The sequence below is a fragment of the Eschrichtius robustus genome, chromosome 11 (genome assembly GCF_028021215.1).
Source record: "Eschrichtius robustus isolate mEscRob2 chromosome 11, mEscRob2.pri, whole genome shotgun sequence".
Classification (NCBI taxonomy): domain Eukaryota; kingdom Metazoa; phylum Chordata; class Mammalia; order Artiodactyla; family Eschrichtiidae; genus Eschrichtius; species Eschrichtius robustus.
The window spans coordinates 12,845,464-12,869,409 of NC_090834.1; the positions used below are offsets into that span (position 1 = coordinate 12,845,464).

Sequence of the window (23,946 nt, forward strand, 5' to 3'; positions counted from 1 at the left end):
GTCTCATCTTCTTAAGCACAGAAATTTTGTCATATCTTTTCCTAATAATACCCACCCCCATCTACATCCTCTCCCCCCAACACAAGGCTGAGCACACAGTAGGTGCTTTAGGAGTTGTCCTAAGATGGGTCACCAGGAGCACAGGGACACTTCTCCTGACACCAGGTGGCAGCATGGGCCAAAAGTTCTCTCAGAACTCTGAGTCTAGAGCTATCAGCCAAGTAAAAATTTAAACTTTTATTTCTGGTACAAATGATAAATACTTTGCATTAAAAATCTGGGATTCAAGTTTTCCTCATACTTCATGCTCCCTCCCTGCCCCAAAACCTTACAAAAATATTTCTGCTTAGAGGGTGCAAGCCAGCTCCTGCTCCCTTGGCAAAGTCCAGGTCTGCGGAAAGGCACTTGTGGTCTGTCTCGGGGTGGGGGGCCCCCAGCTGGCCCCCGGGCAGCCTCAGAGGCCAGTAGTGAGAGGAACGTGTTGAGATCCGCTGTCGGCGCTGTCCCCTCTCTGGGGCAAGGATCCCCTCCCTGTTGGGCAGTGGGAAGGTGCACAGGGGCCAGCTCCTTCTGGAGGGTGGGGCAGGGGGCTGGGCGTGGGGAGGCGGGTGTCACAGGCATCGACACCTTCCAGGGTCTAAACCTGCAAAGAGTTAAATAGGAGAGTCACGCTGTCGTATTTTGGTTGCTTGAAAGCGAACATTTCAGGGGAGATGGGGGGGGCAAGCTTGGAGAACCCCCTTCTCCCTCCGTCCCCAAGGAAGGCACAGGCTGAGAGTGGGGGGCTGCCTTCATGAGTTAACCCCTGCCATGCCACACCCCCTTTCACAGTGACAAGTCGGGGGGCAGAGGCTTCGGGATTAGGACGAGGGAAGGAAGAGCAATAAGGCCTCGGTTGGGGGTGGCCACCCCCTCTGGCGGCTGGGGGAGGAGCAGTGAGCCCCAAGCAGCTGCCTCAGGGACCACCCCTCATCCCAAGCTGGCTAGGGGTCCTCATCCCAGAGGCACAGCTGCCTCTGAGGCACGTAGAAGTCGAAGCTGTAGCTCTTCTGGCAGCTGCGGATGCCACATTTGTAGGGTGTCGGGCGGTCACGGCCGTGGCAATACTTGAGCATGCAGGGGTACCAGGCCAGGCTCAGGCCGTAGCGGCAGACGCAGGGCTTCCCGCGGTCCCCCACCTGCCCACAGCGAGGCAGCAACATCTGCTCTGAGGCCTTGGGCAGGGCCTCGAACACGAAGCTGTCCACACCTGGGGGAGAAGGCGGAGGTCAGGGACGGGGGAGGGGAGGGGGCCTCCTGGCACGGCCCCTTCAGGCATCCCGGCACCCCTATGGGCTAAGTGGTATCACCCCTGTTTTACAGATGGGAAAACCGGCCCAGAGAGGTTTAACCATCTGGCTGAGGTCACACAGTAGGTAGGCGAGTCAGGACTGAATCCCAGGTCTGTCTGACTTCAGGACAGTCCTGGGAAAGGTGACCCACAGATGGGCCAGCAATGAGGTCCCATAGGCCGGGAAGGCAGGGACCGTGCAAAGATGGGAGGTGTTCTCAAGGATCCTGGGAAGGTGTGAAGGGAAAGAGAGGAGCTGATCTCTGAGAGGTGGCAGAAGAGGTAGCAGGTGGGAATGGGCATCTCTGGGCCCCATCCAGACTGGTTCCTGTGCCCATGTCCCAAGACAGAAGGTTCCATCTGTGTTCTCACTAAGGGCAGGGATGAGGGGAGGCTTTGCCTGGGCATTCCCCCCGCCCCGGGGCCTAGCAGAGTCACGGTTCTCCGCGTCCCTACCTGGAACTGGTCCCTTTCATCTGCTGACTCCTCTCAGTAAAGAGCCACACAGGCATCACTTCCTCCAGGAAGCCTTCCCTGACCAGTCCCAGCTGGGTTTAGACCTCGCATATCTCATCATTGCTCCCCATCATATCTGAGACGATACGGCAGCGGGCAGCACGCAGCTGACCTTGCTCCAGCCAGAACCGGACGTCCTCCTGGCGGGTGTAGATGGCATCCGCGGCCTCGGCACACACGTTGCGGAGATGGGGGCTCAGCAGGTCCCCCTGGCTGAAGTTCACGGTGATGTCCATGTGCATCTGCTCCAGGCCCCGCACCTCCTCAGCCTGCCGCACTGCCCGTGGATTTTTCTGCGTGGAGGAGAAGAGTCGTTCCCACCCGGCCTCAGAAGGCCCCCTGCCCACTCTTTCCCTGGTCGCTGAGAGTCAGACAAGCCCACGCCGGCTGTCTTCGGATCCTTGGGGCCACCGGCAGGGTGGCAGTCAAGGGGCACCCAGCTCCCCCTCCAACTGGCGGAGAAACTGATACCCAGGGCGCAGTCAAGCCTTGTCAGCCAGCGACCGCCTGGGCTGACCTCTGGGGCCTGAGGGAGAATTCTGACACGTTGCTGGGGGGTGGCGTTGGAGGTGGGCAGGCGAGGCGAACTATCCCAGGGTCAGTGACCTCTGGGGCCCCGTACTCTCCAACATCCAGGCAACTGGGAAAAGCAGGTAAAAGGGAGGGGCCTCAGACAGCTCCTGCTGGATAGTTCAGGGAACTTAAATGAGGCTGGGGAGAGGCCCGGGGTCCAGGAAGGCACTGGGAGCAGGGCAACAGGCTGAGGGTTTTGAAGGCTGCACTGAACACTTAACAGGCACTATCCCACTTAATTCTCACCGTAACCCATCTCTCAGTAAGAAAATAGGGGTTTTGAAGGTGAGGTGACTTGTCCAGCGTCACCGGCATGATGAGTGGTGGCCCTGGGCCTGAAGGCAGATCCGACCTGCCTCCATCATAAACGGGGAGGAGCTGAGATTAGGGAACTGGAAGAATCTGGGAGATGGGGGTTCAGGGCAGATTAGGGATCTGGGGTTATGGGGTCAGGTTTGGCATATTTAAGGGGTTCAGGACTAGAGGATAAGAGTGGGGTGCCAGCGATCAGGTGGGTCAGGGGCTGGGTGGGAGACTGAGGCTGGGGTAGGGTCCAGGCCAGGAGTCAGCTGCAGGGGTGAGGGCTCTGGGGCAGGTGTGGGGTGGGCACTCACCTGTCGGAGCTTGGCCATGGCCTCGCTGGGAATGATCTCATTGTGGTGCAGCCGGGTGACAAAGCAGAGGGCCTGGAACTGACTCTGCCCCTTCTCCAGCTCCCCTAGGATCAGGGCCCGGAAGATCTTCACATCCTGATGGGGAAGAGCAGAAGAATGGGAACCGGCCAGAGGGGGTGGGGCCTCCTCACCAGCCCACCCAGGGCTCAGCTCAGACCCTGCAGAGGACACAGGCCTCGACGCGGCCCTGCAATAGACGCCTCCTTCTTGCTGGCCTGGAAATTTTTCTCTTTCCCATTTAAACCCGTGACTTAAAAGAAAGAACATATCCCAGATGTTCCAAAGCCTCCTGGAAAATTCACACAGTGAACTGCTAGAAAGCTTTCCAAAACAAAATTGTTTAAAAGTCCAGAACGTCACCTTAAAGGAAACAGCACCCCTTTTGGCTCCTGGTTCATTCACAGCTGATGCTTCCCCTTGGTGGTACCCCCATATCACCCTGATCTGGGTGAGTCAGGGCCCCTACAACCACCTGACTACGGCATCATGGGGGAGGGCTGCATTTTTACAAGTACAGGTTCCAGAGTTTCTCTCGCGGACTCAGTAGGTGTGGGGAGAATGCCCCTGGTGCTTCTGGTCAGCCAGGCTCCTAGCCACCTGCGTCTCAGATCGAGGTAGTGGGGGGTCAGGGTGGGGTTAAGGGCAGACACAGCAGCAGCTGTTGTGGCCTCTGGCCTGCGGGAGCTGGGATGGCTCACCTTTCCCCTTCCCTCTCCACTTCCCCTTTCCCCTCGGGGTTACTAATGGCATTACCAGCAGGCCAAGGGCTCCTTCCTGTGACTGATTCACTGCATGAAACAGAGAGGCTGGGGGAGGGGGGGGGGTGCAGAAGGAGAAGGGAGAAGGGCGGTGGGATCGAGTCCCCTTCCCAATCTGGCTGCCGGAACCCTGGGCACCTGAGGTGTCCCTTGCTCTCACCCATCTCTGTGCCTTGGCTAACAGCTCGCGGTGAGAAGTCAGCAGGTCCCAGTAAGAAGTGGTCTGAATCTGTCAAGAGCCCCCCCCCCCCCGCCCCAGCCTGGGAGGGACCCAAGCCACAATGATGGCTCTCCTCCAGGAACCCCAGTGGCCCTGCACCAGCACGGAGGGTACATAGCCCTGTGTAGCTATGCATCCTTCAATGTCCGTGCCCTGGCCTCGCCCACTGAGAGCCCCCATTCACTGAGTGCTTACTGTTCATGTGCCAGAGTGCAATGCTCTGAGAACAGGGTCTGAGGGTCCCCCTTGGATTCCAGTACAGGCGGTGAGGGGCCCAGGGTTCCACTCCAAGTCTACACTGTATTAGCCGGCACACAGGTCTATCTCCCACCTTCTCTAAGCCTCGTTTGTGAAATGGGGATGATGCCACGCTACCTGGAGGCTTATGGTGAAGACTGAATGAGTTAGTGTGGAGGGAAAGCACAGCAGAATGTCCGCCCGGAGTACGTGCTCAGCGGTGCTAGCCGGGGCCACTGTCATCACTGCAGGTGACCAGCAAATGTCCCAGGTGATCTGAAACTAGTCAGTGCTGTCCTTGCACAAACCCCCATGCCCTTTGGAAGTCCTCTGACTCTACAAGGACATTTTCCTACTGCCTTTCACTGTAAATGATCTCTGGAACATTGAGGGGTGGGAGTGTCCAGGGAGATTTTCCACCAAGATTGCAGAAAGGGAAACAGAGACCCAGCTGGTGAGAAAGGTTCCATAAGGTTCCTCATGGTCCCAGACTTGCAGGCAAGGTGAATCAGAGCTCGGATAACCTCAGCTTCCTCTCCACAGGAAATCCACTCTCGGGCCACGAGGCTGGGATCTGCTTGCCCCGCCAGCCTGGGCCATCCAATCTTCCACTCTGTCAGGTCGTTTGAGGAGAGACTGGAGGCTGGTACACTTGTGCATTTTCTGTTCTGGGCTCAGTGCCTGCCAGGTGAGACTTGATACCAGACTTCCCCTCCCGGGGCTCAGTCAGGCGGATGTCCCTGGCAGGACCCCCAGGCAGGATCCAAATTCCACCTCCGGGGTAATTTCAGCAATGACCCTTTAAAAGAACCCATCTGCTATATTCACAGCATCTTCTTCAATACCACAGGCACGTGTCACCGCCTGTGGTCTGAGGGATGCCCCAAGTGGCCTCACTGCTTGGATATCACCCGTCTACCATTAGCAGGAGAAAGTATTTGAACTTTTAGACCAGACCAGGGGGCGAACGAAATCTGTTAGAGTATTTTCCCTGCTTCTGTATTAAACAGCGTCAACAACAACAACAAAAAGCTACCAAAATGGGAACCTGACTGGGGGTGAAGCGAGGGGATGAGAACTTTTTCGTTGAGATAGATTTCCTCTATATCTCCTATTTATTTGTGTAGGACAAAGATTTATTGAAGTTTATAACTGGAAGGGACAAGTCATTGTTACCATGAGTCAAAAAGGATGTATCGTCCTGTTTAAAATCTTTATAACAAGAGATAGGAACTATGATTATTACCGAGTTTGGAATGGATAACTTGCTCAGGGTCATGGGACCAAGAGGAAATGTAGCCAGAATTTTAACCCAGGCAGTCTGACTCCAAAATCCAAGCTCTCACAACCACAATGCACAGCTGCGTCCTAGATCAACGAGTCCAATTTCTTTGATGCCCAGTTAAAGCAACTAAAGCTCAGGCCCAGAGAGACAAGTGTGGTCTGCCCTAAGCCACACAGCTGGCGAGTGGCAGAGCCAGGATGAGAAGGCAGTGCCCTCTTCCAGCTGTGCCCATCGGCGGTGGTCTGTACGTCCTCTGCAGACCTGCTGCCCTGGGAACGTGGCGGCTCCTATTCAAGGTTCTGTGTGACTAACAGACAACAGCATCTGACGCAAACATCAGGGTAAGATGACGCAGGACCACCCTTCTAAGCCCTCTGCCTGCCCTGCCCACAGCCTCATTAAACCCTGAATTCTCCAGCCTTCTTAATCCTTCGTCTCCAGGAAACCATACTCCATGTGCTGAGCCCCAGGAGGGAGACAGCAGCCCAAGCACCTGGATCTCTTTGGCTCCGTCATCATGACCAGGGTTCCTCCCACCTTCTACTCCCCACACCTCAGACTCACTACTAAGGTTCCAGGGCCCCCTTTCCCTCCAGCACAGAGGGCAGGGCAGGGGGAGAGGTCTCCCTGCTTCAAGGAACATCTGGCCAGATGCTAATAAGCCCGGGCCAGATGGATGCCTGGCTCCCAGGTTTCCTCCTCGCCCGAGAGTCCCCTGGGATGATCCACCCAGATGTGCCCTAACCCCCAAGGCAGGACCACACAGCTGGGGAAGAGCCCGTGGCAGGCTCCTCAGGTCCAGGACTCGGGCTAGGGTTCCCAAGATGGGCAGTTTCTACAAGGCTCCTTCTCCCACGAGCTCCCAGGAAACTCCAGCCCACCAGGAGCCAAGTGGAGTGGACAGTACTAGGGCTGAAACTGGGCCACACAGAGGGTATGGCCACGGAGACAGCATTTGCTGAAGTCCTTTGGGGGTGGTTTTAAGGCTCCCAAAGAGCACGGTAGTTAAGAGCAAAGGCTCTGGAGCCAGTGCTGGCCGCGTCCAAATCCTGGCTTTGCTGACATGAGCCCTGTAACCCTGAGGGATTTACTTAACCTCTCCGTATCTTAGTTTCCACACGTGTCAAATGCGTACAACTAACAATACCTACACCTCAAGGGATTACTGTGAGGAAAAATGAGTGAAAGGTCTCAGAACAGAGTGGGCTGGACTCCTTAAGTTTCTCTATTATTGCTGCAATCCCTGGCCTTACTCCAGCTGTGATCTACTCCAGACCTGCAGAGGCAGGACAAAAAATTTTTCTCCCAGAGATGTACCTGAGGCCCAGAGAAGTCAGGTGACTGCTGGAGCTTGCAGGTAATCGGCAAATCTGTGGGAGAGCACTGATAAGCATCACCTGGGGCAGAGCCTCCACAGGCGCCAGGGCGGGGCAGGGGAGTGGGCAAGACCAAGGCCAAGGCTCCTGTCTTTAAGGGGCTCATAGGAGAGGCTGACCTACAACTGAAGTCATGATAAGACCTAGGGTGAGGTTTATGCAAAATGGTATAGGGCAAAGGATGGAGGAGGGAGCATTTCTGTCCCCTTAGGGATGGGGCTGGGAGGGGTGGAGGGAGGGAAGGCTTCCTAGAGCGAAGCACATTTCAGTGGTTCTGGACAAAAGATGGGTGGCTTTCTAGCAAAGAGAGAGGCATTTACAGAAGATGGGAAGGTACAAAGGCCTCTTAATGCCCCCACCCCATCCATCCCTCCACGCTACTGTCATACAATCTGCCCAGTGCCCTTCCAAGGCTCCTTTTGTCCTCGCCATAAAGTGTAACCCCAGAGGCTGGCATCCAGATCTTGGCTGACAGCTCTGAGCACTGAACCAAAGAGATGGCGGTTCCCAGAATAAGCGACGCCATGTGCCTTTCCATGAGCTGATGCCTCTGCCAGGGATGCACTGTCCCCTTCTGCCCATCATCCTTCAGGACTCAGTTCAAACGCATCCATCACCCCTGCCCTCACCAACCCTCCAGCAGAGCTGGCCAGGCCCAACCCCTAGCCTCCAGAGCACGAATCCCACTGTGTCTGCAATGATCTCTTTCCTTGTCTTTCCTTCCAGACTCAACTCCTTGAGGCTGGGATAGTATCTTATTTGCAGTGTATCCCCGCCCCCCTGAATACAGCAGGCGCTCAGTACCTATCTGGAAATGAACAAGTGAAGCACTGAGTGGGCAAACAAGAGCAGGCCAGGGTCCTGAGGAAAGTGAGGGGAGTACCGGGGAGGGGAGGGCTGAGTGTGGAAGGAAGAGGCTGGCAGGCAGGAGGGCAGGGCACAGTGTCTGAGAGCCCAGCCAAGAAGTCTGAGCTTCATCTAGCAGATCACTGGGCGTCATCGCTGGGTTTTGAGCCAGGGTAGGACATGAATGGATCTCTGGCTTAGAGCTGAATCAGAAACTTGAGCTGTGCCGGGCCAGTGTGCATCTGACCTAAACGCCTCGGCAGAAGGCCCCGTCCTCATGTGGTGTCTTCTGCCCGGGCAACAAGTCCCCCAGGCCCTTCCTGTTGTGCCCCAGCCCCAGAGAGCAGCTCCACTTATTTATGCAGTATCCTCAGGGTCTGGCACAGAGCTGAGCGAATGGACCAGTGCTCTGGGGCCTCCATCGACCCCCTAGCCTCCAAAAAGAAGACGGCTCTTTCTTCTTGGGCTTCCTTGTAACTGGGCTTCTGCAGGCTGGTCATCCTACAGCTGTGATTTGGGCTTCTAGAAGATTTAGGGGATCATTATTTCATGCTCCAGTGAGGTTCCAGCAGGGGATGTGACCTTCAAGGTCTCTCAGCTGCAGAGCCAGGCCCAGGAGCCCGGATCTCCTGACTCAATCCAGTGGTCTTTCTGCTCTTCCGAGCTCCCCCCGGAGCCCCTTCCCAAATATTCTATTCTCCTCTGCGTCCACTCCCTGCCACGCTGCCTGAGATCCACTGTATCTCACAGAGAAGGCTGTTCTGGGAAAAGCAGGGGGCAGCTCTCTGCACTTCCAAGAGCTGACAGCCCGTGCCAGGCCTCTGCTGCTGCCTTCCTGGGGAGAAGCTCCAGGGAAAGCTCAGCGTTGGGGACGGGTGGCAACCCCACAGACAGAGCCCACTGGAGCGCTGGTGACTGTGACGCTGTCATATCAGCCCAACTGCCGGCTTCCAGCCTTAGATAAGACTGAAAGAGGGAAACAAACCTCTCTTGCTTCGGCTGCTGTGGGGTTTTATGTTACTCGCAGCCAAGTTGGATCGTAACTGTACGCACAGACACTTGCTTTCCCCCATTCATGGGTCCCATGGCCATAATCTTTCACCCAGACGTGCTGATTCTCCAACCATCTCCCACCCCTCACCCAGCGGCACCCAGGCCCCTCCCGCCAGGGCCCACGCTGCGGCTCGGCTGTGCGGTCCCTTCTCCCTCACACCGTTGCTCCTATGAGCACGTTTCCTCCCTCACAGCCTCTCCCGGGAGCCTCCCCATCTCCCCCTTTCTCGCAGTCACACGTGGCAGCCCTCACAGATTGTCTCACACGCCCACCTTCTCCCGACAGTCTCTCCCACACCCTCCCTCCCTCCTTGAATTCCCCCAAAGTCTCACACGCCACGTCTCGCACCCCATCTCACACACAAGCCTCTGCACACATGCTGTCACTCTCCCCTCAAGGCACGCACACCCCCTCGCAGGCATGCTCTCTCCCGACCAGCATCCGCTCCTCCGTTCGCTGCCCCAGCCCCAGCCTGGCCGACCTCCCCTCCTCCTCTGCCCTCCTGCTGCCTTCCCATCACCAGCTCCCAGCTCCCCACCCTCCCAGGGGCCTTCCTCAGCGCCCCCGTGGGGAGCGGTGGGGGGGTCTGTCCTGTCTCAGACCTTGCTGCCAGCCCAGCCTTGCACCACAGGGGACCCGGAAACTAAGAGGGCCGGATGGAGGAGCTGCCCTTCCCTCAAAGCCCCTCTCCCAGCCCACCTCCGTGCCACGGTGGGTGCACAGCCCAGGCTGAAGGCCATCTCTCCAGGGTCTCCAAAAGCACCAACTCCCCTCTCCTCTTTGCCCTTGGACGGCTGGCGCTGTCTCCTGGGAGTTTCCTCTACCATCTTGGTCTCCTTCCCATCACGCCGGAGTGTGTGATTCTGAGGCCCGGGCTGAGCCAACCCAAGTATCTATTGCTCTGCTCCTGGCTGGGGCTGCTTTATGGCTAGAGAGGAGCCAACTTCACTGCACTGGGGAGGTGAGGGGTCGCCCTGGAGGGGCAGCCAGGAGCCAATGCCCTCTTCTCCCCATGCTGGCTGCCCCGGGGCACACTCAGGGGCACCTTGGCCCCTCTGCCCTGTCTCTCCAAGCAGGTACAGAGGCGGATGGACTCAACCCAAGGCCAGGCCAAGCACATTCCCTGGCCGGTGCCCGGGACGTAGGCTGCCCCCATTACGAGATGCCTGCAGACCCTCAGGGCTAGGCCCGGACAGAGGCTTCTTGTTACAGGACATTAGTGCCACCACCAGCTGGGGGCACTGCCGCCTGCCCCCTCCCAGTGCCCCCAGTGTTCTGTCAGCCAAATCCCAAAGGTCACTACTGTCCCGACTGCCCCGGGAACAATGTGCGGCTTTATGTGGATCAACTGCGCCCCAATGTCCTGCTGACTCAGGGCTCCTGAGGTGGGGCGCCACGCTTCCCTCTCACCTGCATTCCCAGCCCCAGCGCCTCCCCCGCCCACAGCCCTTCCTGGGAACCTTGGTGGCAGCCACTTCAACGCTTGCCAGCTGAAAGGATGGGAATCCTAATAATGCTTTGGTCCCCAGAGCAGGAACCATCTGCTTAACGGCGGCGTGAGCAAGGAGGGCTGGGGCCCTGGCTAGAACTGCTATTTCTCTTCTCACGTGCCTTCGCCAGCCTCTGCTTGGCTGAGGCCTCTTACTCACTTCCCACAACACGCCTGCAAGCGTCACACTGGGTTTGTGCCATGTCTGAACCTGGGGCTCAGAGAGGTTAAGTGATTTGTCAAGTCACACAGCTGGTAAAGGGCAGAAAAATGTACAGTGAGGGCTCAGTAGTATCTGTGAGATGTCTTAAAAATGGTCCCCTCACCGCCACCCCCCATCTCTCCAGAGGCCATGGCGGGAGGGGAACGGGGGGTGTCTCAGGCACAGTGAAGGGGTCAAAACTTAAAATTCGTGGGAGGGGTGGGGTGGGGGAATTGTGATGAGCCTGGGGGAGGGGCGCAGACCAAACCTGTACAGAGGAGGTTTTCTCTGTAGATTTGTTCCTCTGCACCAAGGCTTTTTTCAGTCTCCTTCTTCCCTCTCCCCTCCCCTATTCAGGTTTCTTCAGCCTTCTAGAAGGAGCCCATTTCTATGCCATAGTAGCACAGGCAGTCAGAATATAGTGGAAGGCTCCCTGGGTCCCAATCTTGGATCGTTAGCTATTGATCTTGTCCAAGTCACTTTAGAGCTCTGAGCCTCAGTTGGCACATCTGCAAAATGGAAGCAATACCTGCTGCATGATGTAGTGGTGGGGATCGAATGAGGCCAGGTGTGTGAAAGCAACTGTCAGTGTGTGATCTGACAGCTCAGATATATGTGATTCTTACCTCAAAGCTGGCCTCCGTTGTTCTACCATCACCACCTCTGTGTACCTTGGGAAGCCTCGTAGGAAGAACCTCACTTCTGCCTCTCCCCATCATCCCAACAGGCCACTTACCTGTCCCAGGTGGCAGTCCTCACTGCCCAACCCGGGATCTTTTGCCAGGACTCCATCTGGACATAGGCATTCGAGGGGTGGGAGATGCTTGCCAGACTCCAGGAGCTGGGCTGGACCTCGGGGCAGGGCTGCTGACCCCTGATGCGGGGAGGAATTCCTCGGACACGGCAGAGGGACTGCTGGTAGACCGGAGGGTCCCATGGACACAAGCCGGATCATTCTTTCTGGTGACGTCTCATGAACTGCCAGGGTGGGGAAATACCCTGGACACCAAAAAACTCTGGGCCTCTCCTGCAAGCACCTCTACTGCCCTCTGTCCCCCCAAAAGACATCCTCTCCAACAAATGCCCCTACTACAAATCACCAAACTGCAGGGACCGAACACAGGCAGGGTAGGGGGAGACTGGACTCTAAAAGCTTGTCCTGTCTGACAATCCCATGATGTGATATCCTGTTAGAATAAACAGCCTCAGGCAGCAACGTGGCCATTTGCACATTCCACATCTTTGCTGACTACCTCTCACAGGCTGAAGCTGCGCCCCCCACCAAGACGGGGAGCCCCAGGGCAGGGACGCTGGTGCTCTCTGGACCGTTCCTTACTCTGGTTTCCACTCACCCATCGGCTCCCACTCACCCATCGGGGCCCAGGGCAGGGCGCAAGTTTCCGATCTCCCTGGGTCCCTCAGAGCGACCTCGAGCTCACCCACCCTGATATATGGCTCCCCTTATCTTGGCGCCAGCCCGAGGCCCCTCTTGACCCCCTCCCTGTACACATTTGGATGTGGCTCCTTCCTCCCGTTGCAGCCATGCCCTCCCCCACCCCCATGCAGCTGCTCATGACTTTCTCTTATCTTTCAGCCCCACCCTCCCGGTCTGGTCAGCACCAAACCGCTTGAACATGACTCATCCCCTCCCTCAGCTTTTAGACACTCACACTGGGAGACAGAGGGGAAAGAGACACTTGAACGGGAACAGCAGCCTGGGGGACGGGGACCAAGAGGGCTGTCAGACCAAAAGCCGGGATGGTGACATGCCCGCTAGTAATATGCCCAGTAAGTCTGTACAATCGGGTATAATTACATACACAGGCTTTGGATTCTCAGGAAGAGCACTGCTTGTTGAGAGTGTATGATGAATTATAGTTCCTGCACTGAGGGCACGGAGAATTAAGCCTCAAGTCTATATGCTGTTTAAACACATTAGGGATTATTGTGGGTAGAATGACAGGTTTCAACGAAGTGACTGAGTTTGGGATCTACCTTCGTTTAACAGTCTAACCTGGAACCTCCTCCAAGTCCCTCCTTCCCCGGAGCAGCTAGGCCAGTGCTTCCCAAACTTTGCTGCTCATTGCAATCACCAGGGGCTCTTTAAAAATCTGGCTGCCTGGTTCCTACCCTCAGACAGTCGGACTTAATTAGTCTGGAGTGCAGCCTGGGCTTCGGGGTTTTCTGAAGCTCCCCAGGCGATTCAAATGTGCAGCAAAGTTTGGGAGTCGCTGAGCTACCTCACTTCTTTGAGAGCTGCGGCCTGATCTGCTTGACGGGCAGCAGCCTGTGGGCAGGGCTTACAGTCACTCATGATGGTGATTTGGTCGCTCCAAGCTGCTTGTGGAGTTTGTCATCCTTGCCCGGGCTCCAGGCTACGTGTCCTACAGCAGGTTGATCACTGTTACAGCTTTACTGGCTTCAGGTCCCGTGTGGCAGTGTGGGGAGGGCCAGGCCATGTTAGAGACCCATCCCGGCAGAGGCAAACAGAGAGGGTGGAAGGGGCAGGGAGAGGGGGGTGGGTGGTGTGTGTGTGTGTGTGTGTGTGTGTGTGTGTGTGTGTGTGTGTGTGTGTGTGTGTGTGTGTGTGTGTGTGTGTGTGTGTGTGTGTGTGTGTGTGTGTGTGTGTGTGTGTGTGTGTGTGTGTGTGTGTGTGTGTGTGTGTGTGTGTGTGTTGAGATCATCCAGACAGAGGGCTGCATTGCATCCAGCACAAGGGCCTCGCTGCTGCCCTGAGTAGACTGACAGGACAGGGGCGGCTGCTCCCTGCTGAGGGGCTGGCCAGCAATTTTGGTGTGTGATGGTTAACTTTATGTTTCCGTTTCACTGGGCTAAGAGATGCCCACATAGGTGGCAAAACATTATTTCTGGGTGTGTCTGTGAGGCTGTCTCGGAAAGATATTAGCATTTGAAGTAGTAGGCTGAGTAGAAGGTGGCCCTCACCAGGGCAACCTGTTGAGGGTGTGAATAGAACAAAAAAGGTGGAGGAAGGGCAAATTTGCTCTCTCTGTGTGAGCTGGACATCCATCTCCTCCTTCCCTCAGACATCAGTGAGCTTGGTTCTCAGGCCTGTGGACTCAGGCTGGAACTACATGGGCTTTCCTGGGCCTCCAGCTTGCAGACAGCAGACCGTGGGACTCAGCATCCATAACCGTAGGAGCCAACCCCTCATGATAAAATCTCTTTCTGGAGATCTGTATTTCTACCCTATTATTTCTGTTTTTTGCGGGAGAACTCTAATATATGGAGCTTCAAAGAGAAGGTTATGATGAAGGATTAAGGCTCTTCCAGGCTCAGTGCTGACCTTCCGTGTGACTTTGGGTCGGTCATTCAACCCCTTTGCACCCAGGCTTAGCAGGGAAGGTCCATGTTGAGATGCGATGTGAGCCACGATTATGAAAGTTACTGGCTTCTATTTCCGGAGCTCTGAGTACAGCAGCTGACACACAGTGAGTATTTCATATGGATTGCCCTGTTTAGTTCTCACAATGGCCATGGGATCGGGACCATTATTATCCCCATTTTACAGATGAAGAAATGAAGGCTTGGACAGATCGGGTAGCTTGCCCTGGGTTAAACCAGGTCTGTCTCATTTCAGTCTGGACTGTCTCCCGAAGGTGCAAAATGGCCAACGTCACTATTCCCAAGTGGACTAGGGACTGTTCCCAAACCACCCCAAATGGATTTGGTACATGAAACAAAAGAAACACCACGTCCAGGACTTTTTCCTACAGGAAAAGTCATTACTTCTAGATAGAAGCTTCTCGTGGAAAGCTGCCAAAGATCTTGAGGACTGGGCAGGCAACAAGAGAGGTGACCCACCCCAGAAGGATCCCGTATAAAAGCTGCTCTGGCCAATGCAGACAGTGGACTGGGGTGTGGATAAAGGCTGTTCCACCCCACACCCAGCCTTCCCCAACTCCACCCTGCCCCAGACCATCTGAGAAACCCAGAGTTGGAGGGGACCTTGGAAAGCTGGTTCCCTTTCGGTACTTTGCACTCCCAATTCCCTCCCTTGCTGATGAAATTGGAGATGCCAGGGGTGGGTGTGAAATGTCAGCTTCTGGGTCAGAGGTTAACCTGAAAAGCAGACTCTGGAAACCTGGGTGGTGGTGTAAACCGCTGCGGGGATTAAAATGTGGCTCTTGATGCCATTTGCGGCAACATGGATGGACCTACAGATTGTCAGACTGAGTGAAGTAAGTCAGAGAAAGAGAAATAATGCTTGTATGCGGAATCTTAAAAAAAAAAAAAATGCTGTAAGTGAACTTATTTACAAAACAGAAACAGACTCATAGACTTAGAGAAGGAACTTACGGTTACCAGGGGGTAAGGTTTGGGGGGAGGGATAGTTAGGGAGTTTGGGATTGACATGTACACACTGCTATATTTAAAATAACTAACAAGGAAAAAATAAAATAAAATAAAATAAAATAATAAAAAAATAATAAAAATGAGGCTCTTACAATCAGCTCCGAATCGATTCTCTAACTGGGCCGTCAGCTCCCTACTCTACCCTCAGCCCCAATCCCCAGGCCTTCACCCCACTGCCACCCCGCCTCTCCCCTCCCCTCGCCCTCAGGGTAGAGCAATAAAATCTTTCATGCTGCAGTTAGAGGCTATAAAAGCTGAGCTCTACCCGTTGACTCTTTCACCAGTGTCCTAGCCACAGCCTTGGCTGCCAGAGAGGTGCCAGGGTCAGGGAAGTCTCTCTAGGGTTTCAGCACAGCCACAGAACAATGTGCAGTGGGCAGGAAGGTGGGAGACTCAGGCTGGCCTGAGGCCCACTCACAGGGACAAAGGGCTTCAGTGGAAGGTCAGAGGGGAAGATTAGATCCCTGTCTCCTGGGGAGGGTCCAGCCACTATTTGGGTTTTCTAGGAAAAGAAGAGACTTGACAAAATTCCCCTGGAGTTTAAGTGGGGACTCTGGGGGTGTTCTGGCCCTGTCAGCTTCACTCTCTCCACACACAAACTCACCTGCCCCTACCTGAATTGAGAACCTAGCTTGGGCCTGCTGAGTGAGGAAGGGTCGCAAAGTCCTCCGCATTGCGACACTCAACCGCCCCTCCCCCCCCCAACCTCCCACCCGCCACTGGTCTCCCCTACATCCCTTGTCAGTGACAACTCAATAGTCCGGGGACAGATCGGCCGTCAAGCCCCACCTCCACCGTCCACAGAATCACCACCCACCCACCTGGTACTATCTTCGGGGAATTCTGCTCGGTCCCTAGCTGACACTCCAAACTCTACCCCCTCCTCCCCCAGATCCCAGTCTCTAAGAGGAAGGAGAGAGAGGTGGCTCAGGCAACAGTCCCACCGCCCTGGGCTTCCCCAGCTGCTGGCTGTGTCATCGGCCTCACCTCTCCACTCCCCCAGAGACAGAGCCTCACAGGGCCTCTGTATCAGGAGAGGGACTTGGGGAGGGGGACTTTAGGTGATCAGGAGACTCCCTTTGTGTACCTACACCTCACCCACCTTCCTGCCCACTCCAGGATTCCTCCAGGATTCCTCCACTCTCTACCCCAGCCCCAATCCTGGGGGGCCAGGCCCACCTACTGGTTCCCTCCACCACACACACACACACACACACACACACACACACACACACACACACACACACACACCAGGCCCACCTACTGGTTCCCTCCACCACACACACACACACACACACACACACACCAGGCCCACCTACTGGTTCCCTCCACCACACACACACACACACCCACACCCACACACACACACACACACACACACACACACACACACACACACACACACACACCAGGCCCACCTACTGGTTCCCTCCACCACACACACACACACACACACTGAGGAGAGGCTGTCTCTACCCTCTTCCCCGCAATCTAGGCCAAAACTGGGGGTTGGCCAGCCCTCCTGCCAGGTGGCACCTCTCCCATAGCCTGGGGACCTCATCTGGGGCCTCTCCCCGGGTCTTCCGCTACAAGTTTACCAGACTTTCAGACCAAAGAGGAGAAGCGGCTTCTCCTCGGCTTGGGAGGGACATGGGACAAGCAGCTCTTCCCAGGAACCCCCTTCCCCAGCCCAGGAAAGTGAAACAAGGAGAGGTGGTACATAGCCTCCAAGATGTCAGGGCTGGGAGGCCTGGCGCCACCCCCTTACTCTGTACAGAGGTGAGAAAGGAGGCCCGGAGAAGGAAAGGAACTTGCCCTAGGTCACACAGCGAGAACCCAGGACCTCTGATGCCTGGCCCAGGATTTTTCCGTGATAGAGCCTGAGAAAATGACTCCCAAAAGGGAGACGGGGTTATTAACACTGACTCCCTTGAAGTAGGGTCTGCACCTAGAGGGCTCTCGGAGAGCTGAAAGACGAAGTGGGGAGCTGGTCTGGTGGCCTGGGCACCCAGAGAGAAGAAGTGAAAGGCTGGAGGGGAGAATCGGAAAGGCAGCACAGCAGTTCGTGGGTGAGAATGAAGGGCCGGGTCTAGGCGCTGGGGAGCAGGGCAAAGAGGTGTGGATAAGAGCCCGGCGTGACCCTGGCTAAGTCGCGTTCTTCTCCTGGCCCAGTCTTCCGTTTGCTGGCCTCGGTGCGACTGAGACCCCGGAGAGCTCAGGCACGCAGGTCCCCCGGGGTGAGCGAGGGTGCCTCACCTTCTTGAAGTCGAAGGTGAAGGAGATGAGGGTGCCGTCGGGCTTGCGCAGCTCCAGGCTGATGCTGTCGGCGTCGCTGTCCGCCTGCAGGCTCTCCTCGGTCACCTGGCCGTCGGGCAGCCGCACGCGGACCCGCAGCTCAGACGGCGCGCCAGCCGCGGTCCCCGCGCCCACGCCGCGCGGCGCCCCCAGCAGCTGCATAAGCCCCGGCAGCAGCAGCAGCAGCAGCAGCAGCGCAGGGGACGCCGGGGGGACCCCGCCGCGTCCGGGTGGGCGCATCCCCGGGGACCGCCTCCGCCCTCGCGGTCCCGGCGCGCCGCGGGCGGGCGGGGAGCGGCTCGGCCAAACTTCGCCCTAACTTGGAGGCTAGTTCGCGGCGCCGGGGCGCGGCTTCCTGGGGGGCTCAGCCGCGGGGCGCCCGCGACGCGGCGCCGACGCACGTGGGCTGCGCTCCGTCGCGCGTCCCCCGGCGGCTCCGAGGCGGACACCGCGCTCCCAGGGCCCGTCCGCCCCCCGGCCCAGTGCCTTGGCTCCCACGGCCCCCGACTCCGGCGCTCCGAGACTCTGTTTTGCACTTTTCATTCAATCCCACCCCCCGTCACTTCCTTCAGAAAACAGAAACCACCAGGACCTGCCTTAAAGAGACCGCGCACCTCTCGGCCCTTAAAGGGCCCGCGGAGGCTCCCCGCGCTCGGCGGCGGCCGCGGACGGGGGCGGCGCGGGCCGAGGTGACCGGTGCAAGGCGGCCTTGTGGGGACAGGGCTTTCTCAATCGCCCTCCCTCCCCGCCGCGCCCGGCAGCGACCGGGCTGGCCCAGGAGTTGACTCTCCCAGCAAATCCCTTCCTCCCAGCAGGGGCGGGACGGGTGACTCGTCCCCCGCCTCCCTTTTTTTGGCTTGTTCTTGTGCCACGTGGATGAAAGAATCGGGCTTGGTGTTTTAGGGGTTTTGTTTGGTCTTTTAGTTTCTCTGACGAAGCGAATTTCTACAAAGCTCCTGCAAAATCAGACCTCGCCTCGCATTCAGCCTTTTGACTGCCCTGGGTCGGGAGAGTGGGGCTGGGGTTCTGCTGGCGTTGACATCCGTCAGGTGTGAAATCTTGATCAGTCAGGGCACCTCTCTGACATGGTGGCCCTCAAAGGGCCGCATTCTGTGAACCCCTGTGCAGTTTCTTTTCTGTCTCGTTGCCCTCACTTTCCCCATTCACGACCTTTCCCCAGTCCTGCCCACCTCCCCAGACCCCCATTCTCTCTCCCAGTAATAGGCCAAGCAGATTCAGGGAAATGTTACATTCTAGGCCATTCTGGAGAGTGTCTGGGGATTCAAAATGCTCTTGACCATCAGAGGCTCTCCCACAAGCCCCAAGAAAGTATGACTGCCCTGCCATGCACCCCATCAACGAACTGGGCGAAGGCAGGAGGGATCTGGATTCCTGCTTTCTCTGATTAACTGTGTGCTTTAGGCACATTTAAAAAATTCTCTGGGCCTAGATGTCCCCCTGGGTATACATAGTGGGAGTTGCTGAGACATACAAAGTCCTGCCAATCCCGGAAGAGACAACCCCAGGGGGATGCTCTGAACCTGCTGTTCCTTGATGTCCCTTTCACTTCTGTTTATTCTAGGTCCCCCTATTCTTTCCAAGATCTTGATCACAGATGGTGAATACCCTCCTCTGCTCTGCAGCCTCCTTCCCTTCTAGGTTTTCCCCAGCACAGGGTTCTTATTAGTACCAAAGATGACAACAGGTACCCCGGCACCCAGGGACCCTGAAGACACCAGCAGACCAGATGCCCTTGAAAGGCAGGGTGGGGCCCAGAAGCCACCTCCTTACTGCGAACCCAGAGCTCTTCTTACTACACTTTGCTGCCTAAATTTAAGACTGAAAGTGATTCAAGAGATTATCTAACTTGATGTTTTTCAAACTTGCCTTATCAAAAGAATCACCTAGGTGCTTGTTAAAAACACATATACCTGGATTCCTAAATCTAGTCAATCAGACTCCTTAGGAAAAAGAACTGAAAGTTTGCATTTTAAACAAACGCCCAGTGATGCTTGATATCAGGGACGGATAGCTGGTACTTGACAGAGGGTTAAGCTTAGAGGATCTAAAACAAACAGCATCTTTCCTGGGGAAACATCCTGGTCCCAAAGGAGTTTATCTCCCCATTATGGAGATAAGGCAGGCAGTCAGAGAACAGTGGATTAGCACAAAGACTGCTCCCCTAGGGCTTCCCACTCTGAGCTGGCAGGGCTGGAGAGGTGCCCAGGGTCTCAAAACTGGCCTCCTGCCTGACAGGACACTCATCCCAATCCAGCCTTAGAGATAGGTCTTCCCACGTGAGTCATTAGGGCCTCACCCACATTTCCTAACTTCCTCTGTTTCAGATCCTGTCCCCCATCCATCATCAGCTCTGCCCCCAGCCATATTCCTAGGCCCCTTCCTCTTCTCCCCAATGAGATCCCGGAAGAAGTAAACAAAGAAGCCCTGTCTGGTTGGCCTGTGTTTGGTTTCTTTTCTAGGTGTAGGCTGTCTTTGTCTCTATTCAAATTCTGGGTTTGGAAACAAGGGTAGAAGACCTCATCTCTTCCTACCGCCTCTTCCCCATAATCAATGTCCTTCTTGAGTTCAACCACAGATCAAACTAGATTTTTCTTTTAGGATAGAGAATTTGTAGTCTCACTCCACTATGTAAGCCTTCCCTCTGTCCCTCTCCTTCCTTTTGATTTTGCCTGACCAACTCTTCAAGATCCAGGACAAAACTTGAGTTTCCCAGGAAGACTTTCTCAGCTACTGACCTACAGCTCTGCACTATTCTCTCCCGGCTCTGAACTCCAACAATAACAATTATTATAGCAGCTACCATTCACTGTGTTCTTACTATGTCCAAGTTCTGTGCCAAGCACTTTACATGTATCATCTTATTTAAATTTCGTGGCAACCCTCCAAAGTATGTTCTATTCTTAGCCGCCTTTTACTGACTAGGAAACCGAGGTTTCCAGAGGTTAAGTAGCATGCCCAAGGTCACACAAGTAGGGGAGCCAGCAGGGATTCAAACACGAGGCCGCCTGACCACAAAGCCCTTGCTTTTAATCACAGTAGCATCTGCCTGCCTATGGCCCTTGCTTTCTTCCACCGCATTCGGACACGCATCCTGTGCTATCTTCTTCTGTAATCTAATGGTTCCAAGTGTGGCAATCTTGTACCCAAGTGAGGCTGTCAGTTAGTTCAAACAGGACAGCCCCATGCTGGGAACAGAGACTGCTTCCCTTAAACCAGCCAGGCATAGAAGCATCCATTCATCTTAAACGTAAAGACCCTCAGAGGAAGAGCTCTAACAAGCCCAATTACTCTGACTACAACCGAACAGCCCTCGTTGTCAGAACGTTCTTAATGTCTAATCTCAAGCCCTCTGCCACACCGTAAACCAATTTCCTTCCTTTCTGATCCCTAGTCCTAGGAAAGCAGTTGTGAGTCGTGGTTCAAAGCAAGGGCATCAGCATCTCAATCCTGGAGCTTGGCCACTCAGGAGCTGTGTGATTCAGGGAGCCTGTTTCTTCATCTGTAAAATGGGTGCATAAATGCTTTCCTCACTGGGTTGTTTTGAAAATTAAATGAAACATTATGTACAAAACACTTCACAACGTGTTTGGCATATAGTAGAGGCCCAAGAAATGGTGGCTATTATTATTTTAAACTGTTTATTCACTCCTCTTATATCAACTATTAAGTCCCTGTTTGACCTACACAGGCTCCCCCCTCCCCGGCCCACACTCCACACACACGCACAACTCCTTCCGGAACACTTTTTCTATTTATTCTCTTTAGGTCTTCCAGTTTATGCTACCGAGACCACTGAAACTGGGAAGTGGGCAGCAACACCTGGGCAAGCACCTCCCCTTTGCTTTTCGATCTTAGGGTGCCTCAATTTGGCAGGAAGAGAAATGCCATGCCATCTCCCAATCCCTGTCCAAGAAAACAGGTGCTGACGGAGCCCTGCAGGAGGCTAAAAGGGAAACTGAACCAGTGACCTCTATCTGGAGATGGGGAGAATGCGATAGGGAGCTTGACTTTGCAACAGTGATAGGATTTTTCTTTTAATTTCTTTCTGTGACTGGCGTTTGGGTTGGGTTACGGTACAGTTGCTCGGTGCTGGGCCCTTGCCAATGGGACTGGCCATTCGTGCTTTGAGTCTGAGAGGGACCTGGGGATGGGGTGAGGTGCTTGCCTCTACCTCTCAAGGCCACTGCAAAGCTCCCGTCACTGCTCTGCCCAAGCAGAAGTGCAAATTAGTTTTACAGCATCACACAGCTACTTGGTTACATAAATCCAAGGGCGTGGTGGGAAAGTGAACTGGAGAGGCAGCGGCCAGGATAGAGAGCGGGAAGGGCAGAGAGGCCGGGACTGCTGGGTGAGCAGCCATTCTCCCCAGGCAGAAAATCGGGCTGAGGGGAAGTTTAGATGAAGTTGGGCTGAGTCAGTGACTTTTAGGAAGGAAAAGGAAGCCTGAATGATCAGAACTGCCAGAGAAGGTACATCTCGGCTCATCGATTCTAGACCAGGGACTCTTGAAGTTCTCAAACATAACCATCTTCTTCTCCAGGCTGGTTCTTTCCGGGGGCCTTTCTTACTCTCCTACCTGGATACTCATCCACCCATCCATCCATCCATCGCTCCATCCATCCATCCATCCGTCAGCCAGTCAGTCATCTAGTCACATACTCTGCTAGACGCTGTGGCCACGGCAGTGGAACAAAGCAGATGCAGCATTTCCTTATCCTGAGATGGAACCTACAGCTGCAAGGCAACTAGACATTAAAAAAAGAAGTGCAGAAACAAATATTTAAATTATAATTGTAACTGGTACTGTGGAGAACTAGAGGAGACTCTAGCTTAGACCCACAATGTCTAGGTTGACTTAAAAGATGAATCAGGATTGATACGCAAAGATGATATTCCAGGCAAAGGGAATGGCTTAGGTATGGGCCTGAGCCTGGTGGGCTTCCCAGAAACTTCGCCAAGTGCCTGAGGTGAGATGAGGGGAGGAGAGCTGCTGGAAATAATGCGGGACCTTGCAGGCAATGTTAGGATGTGAGTATTGTTTTGTTTTCCTAAGAACGGGGGGTAGTCACTGAAAGGTATTATATAAGGGAGTGACATGAGCAGACTTGTATTTTGAAAAGGTCACTGTGCAAGTGGATTGCAGCAATCCAGAGGAGAGGTCATTGTGGCTTGGACCACAGTGGCGGCAGCAGGTGAGAGAGGTGTTGGACTTCAGCTGCATTTTGGAACTAGCATTTGGAAATAGGATTTGATGTTTCTTTGGACTTGGGGTGAGGGAGAGGGAGGGTCAAGGACATTTGGCTTGGGCCATTGGGCAGCACCATGGATTGAGATTGGGAAGCCTGGGGAAGAAGCCCTTACATTACTTTTTTGGTAGCTTTTCAGGTACTTTTCACCCTTTGCCTTTTGTTTTAATGATTCCACAGCATTTGTTCTTGAACAAGAAGGTATAAAAAGAACTGAGGGGGAATTCCCTGGTGGTCCAGTGGTTAGGGCTCCGAGCTTCCACTTCAGGCCACGGGTTCGATCCCTGGTTGGGGAACTAAGATCCTGCATGCTGTGCAGTGTGCCCCACCCCGCAACTAAATAAATAAATAAATAAATAAATAAATAAATAAATAAATAAAAGAACTGAGGCCCGCTATTAGTGGCTCTGCTCAGATTAGAAGCCAGCTTTAGCCTCCTCTGTGATGCCACACAGGGTTTCCCTTTCATGGCTGGGGCAGGGTGTACTGGCTCATCTTTGTATTCCCCTTGAGCCCAGCATAGCACCTTGTGCACAGAGGGTTTCAATAATGAGGTTTTCTACAGCCCTGTGTACCTGGCACTGAGCCATGCAGGTGAGGACCTGAGACATAGTCCTTGCTCTCAAGAATCTCACTGGTCATGTGGTCCACAGAGAACAGGGCCCCCCCCCCCCCCCCCCCCCCCGGGTAGCAGGCTGGGCCACGTCATCAAAACGGAAGCCCTCAGGCCATCTGCAGAGGCCAGCACTGCTCCCTACTGCTGGAAAGCACAGATGGAGGGAGATACAGATGTGTGTCCCTGAGGGCATCCTGTCCCCTCACGCACCAGTAACTCCATCACCATGGGGCACCCTTGGAGACCTTGGAGAAGAGGGGCCTTCCTCCTGCTCTGTGGAGCCACGCCCTCAGCTCCAGCAGAGACCTTAGGCAATAAACCTGCAGCAAAATGAGGGGACCTGGCAGGGTGTATGCCTGCGTTTATTACATTTTTCATGGGTACATATCCTTTTCTTTATGCAAAGCCCTGAGGAAATTTATTACTAAAAAAAAAGAGGGACTTCACTGGTGGCGTGGTGTTTAAGAATCCGCCTGCCAATGCAGGGGACACGGGTTCGAGCCCTGGTCTGGGAAGACCCCACATGCCGCGGAGCACCTAAGCCCATGCACCACAACTACTGAGCCTGCGCTCTAGAGCCGCGAGCCACAACTACTGACCCCGCGTGCCACAACTACTGAAGCCCACGCGCCTAGAGCCCATGCTTGGCAACAAGAGAAGCCACCGCAATGAGAAGCCTGCGCACCGCAACGAGGAGTAACCCCTGCTCGCTGCAGCTAGAGAAAGCCCGCACACAGGGACGAAGACCCAACGCAGCCAAAAATAAATAAATAAATTTATTTTTTAAAAATTAGAAAAGTCAGATGTTTAGCCAGGTTTTTACTGCTCTTACAA

The 23,946-nt window shown here is 54.9% G+C and overlaps 1 protein-coding gene across 1 annotated transcript; it reads right to left on the minus strand.

The window, feature by feature from the left end:
* Positions 1-222: 222 nt before the first annotated feature.
* OAF (out at first homolog) lies at positions 223-18,026 on the minus strand. The gene is made up of 4 exons (XM_068554595.1): positions 17,191-18,026; positions 3,034-3,168; positions 1,959-2,139; positions 223-1,249 (listed from the first exon to the last, which is right to left on the minus strand). Exons 1-4 carry the CDS (start codon positions 17,467-17,469, stop codon positions 984-986), a joined length of 861 nt encoding a protein of 286 aa, XP_068410696.1. The 5' UTR covers positions 17,470-18,026; the 3' UTR covers positions 223-983.
* Between the last annotated feature and the right edge of the window lie 5,920 nt (positions 18,027-23,946).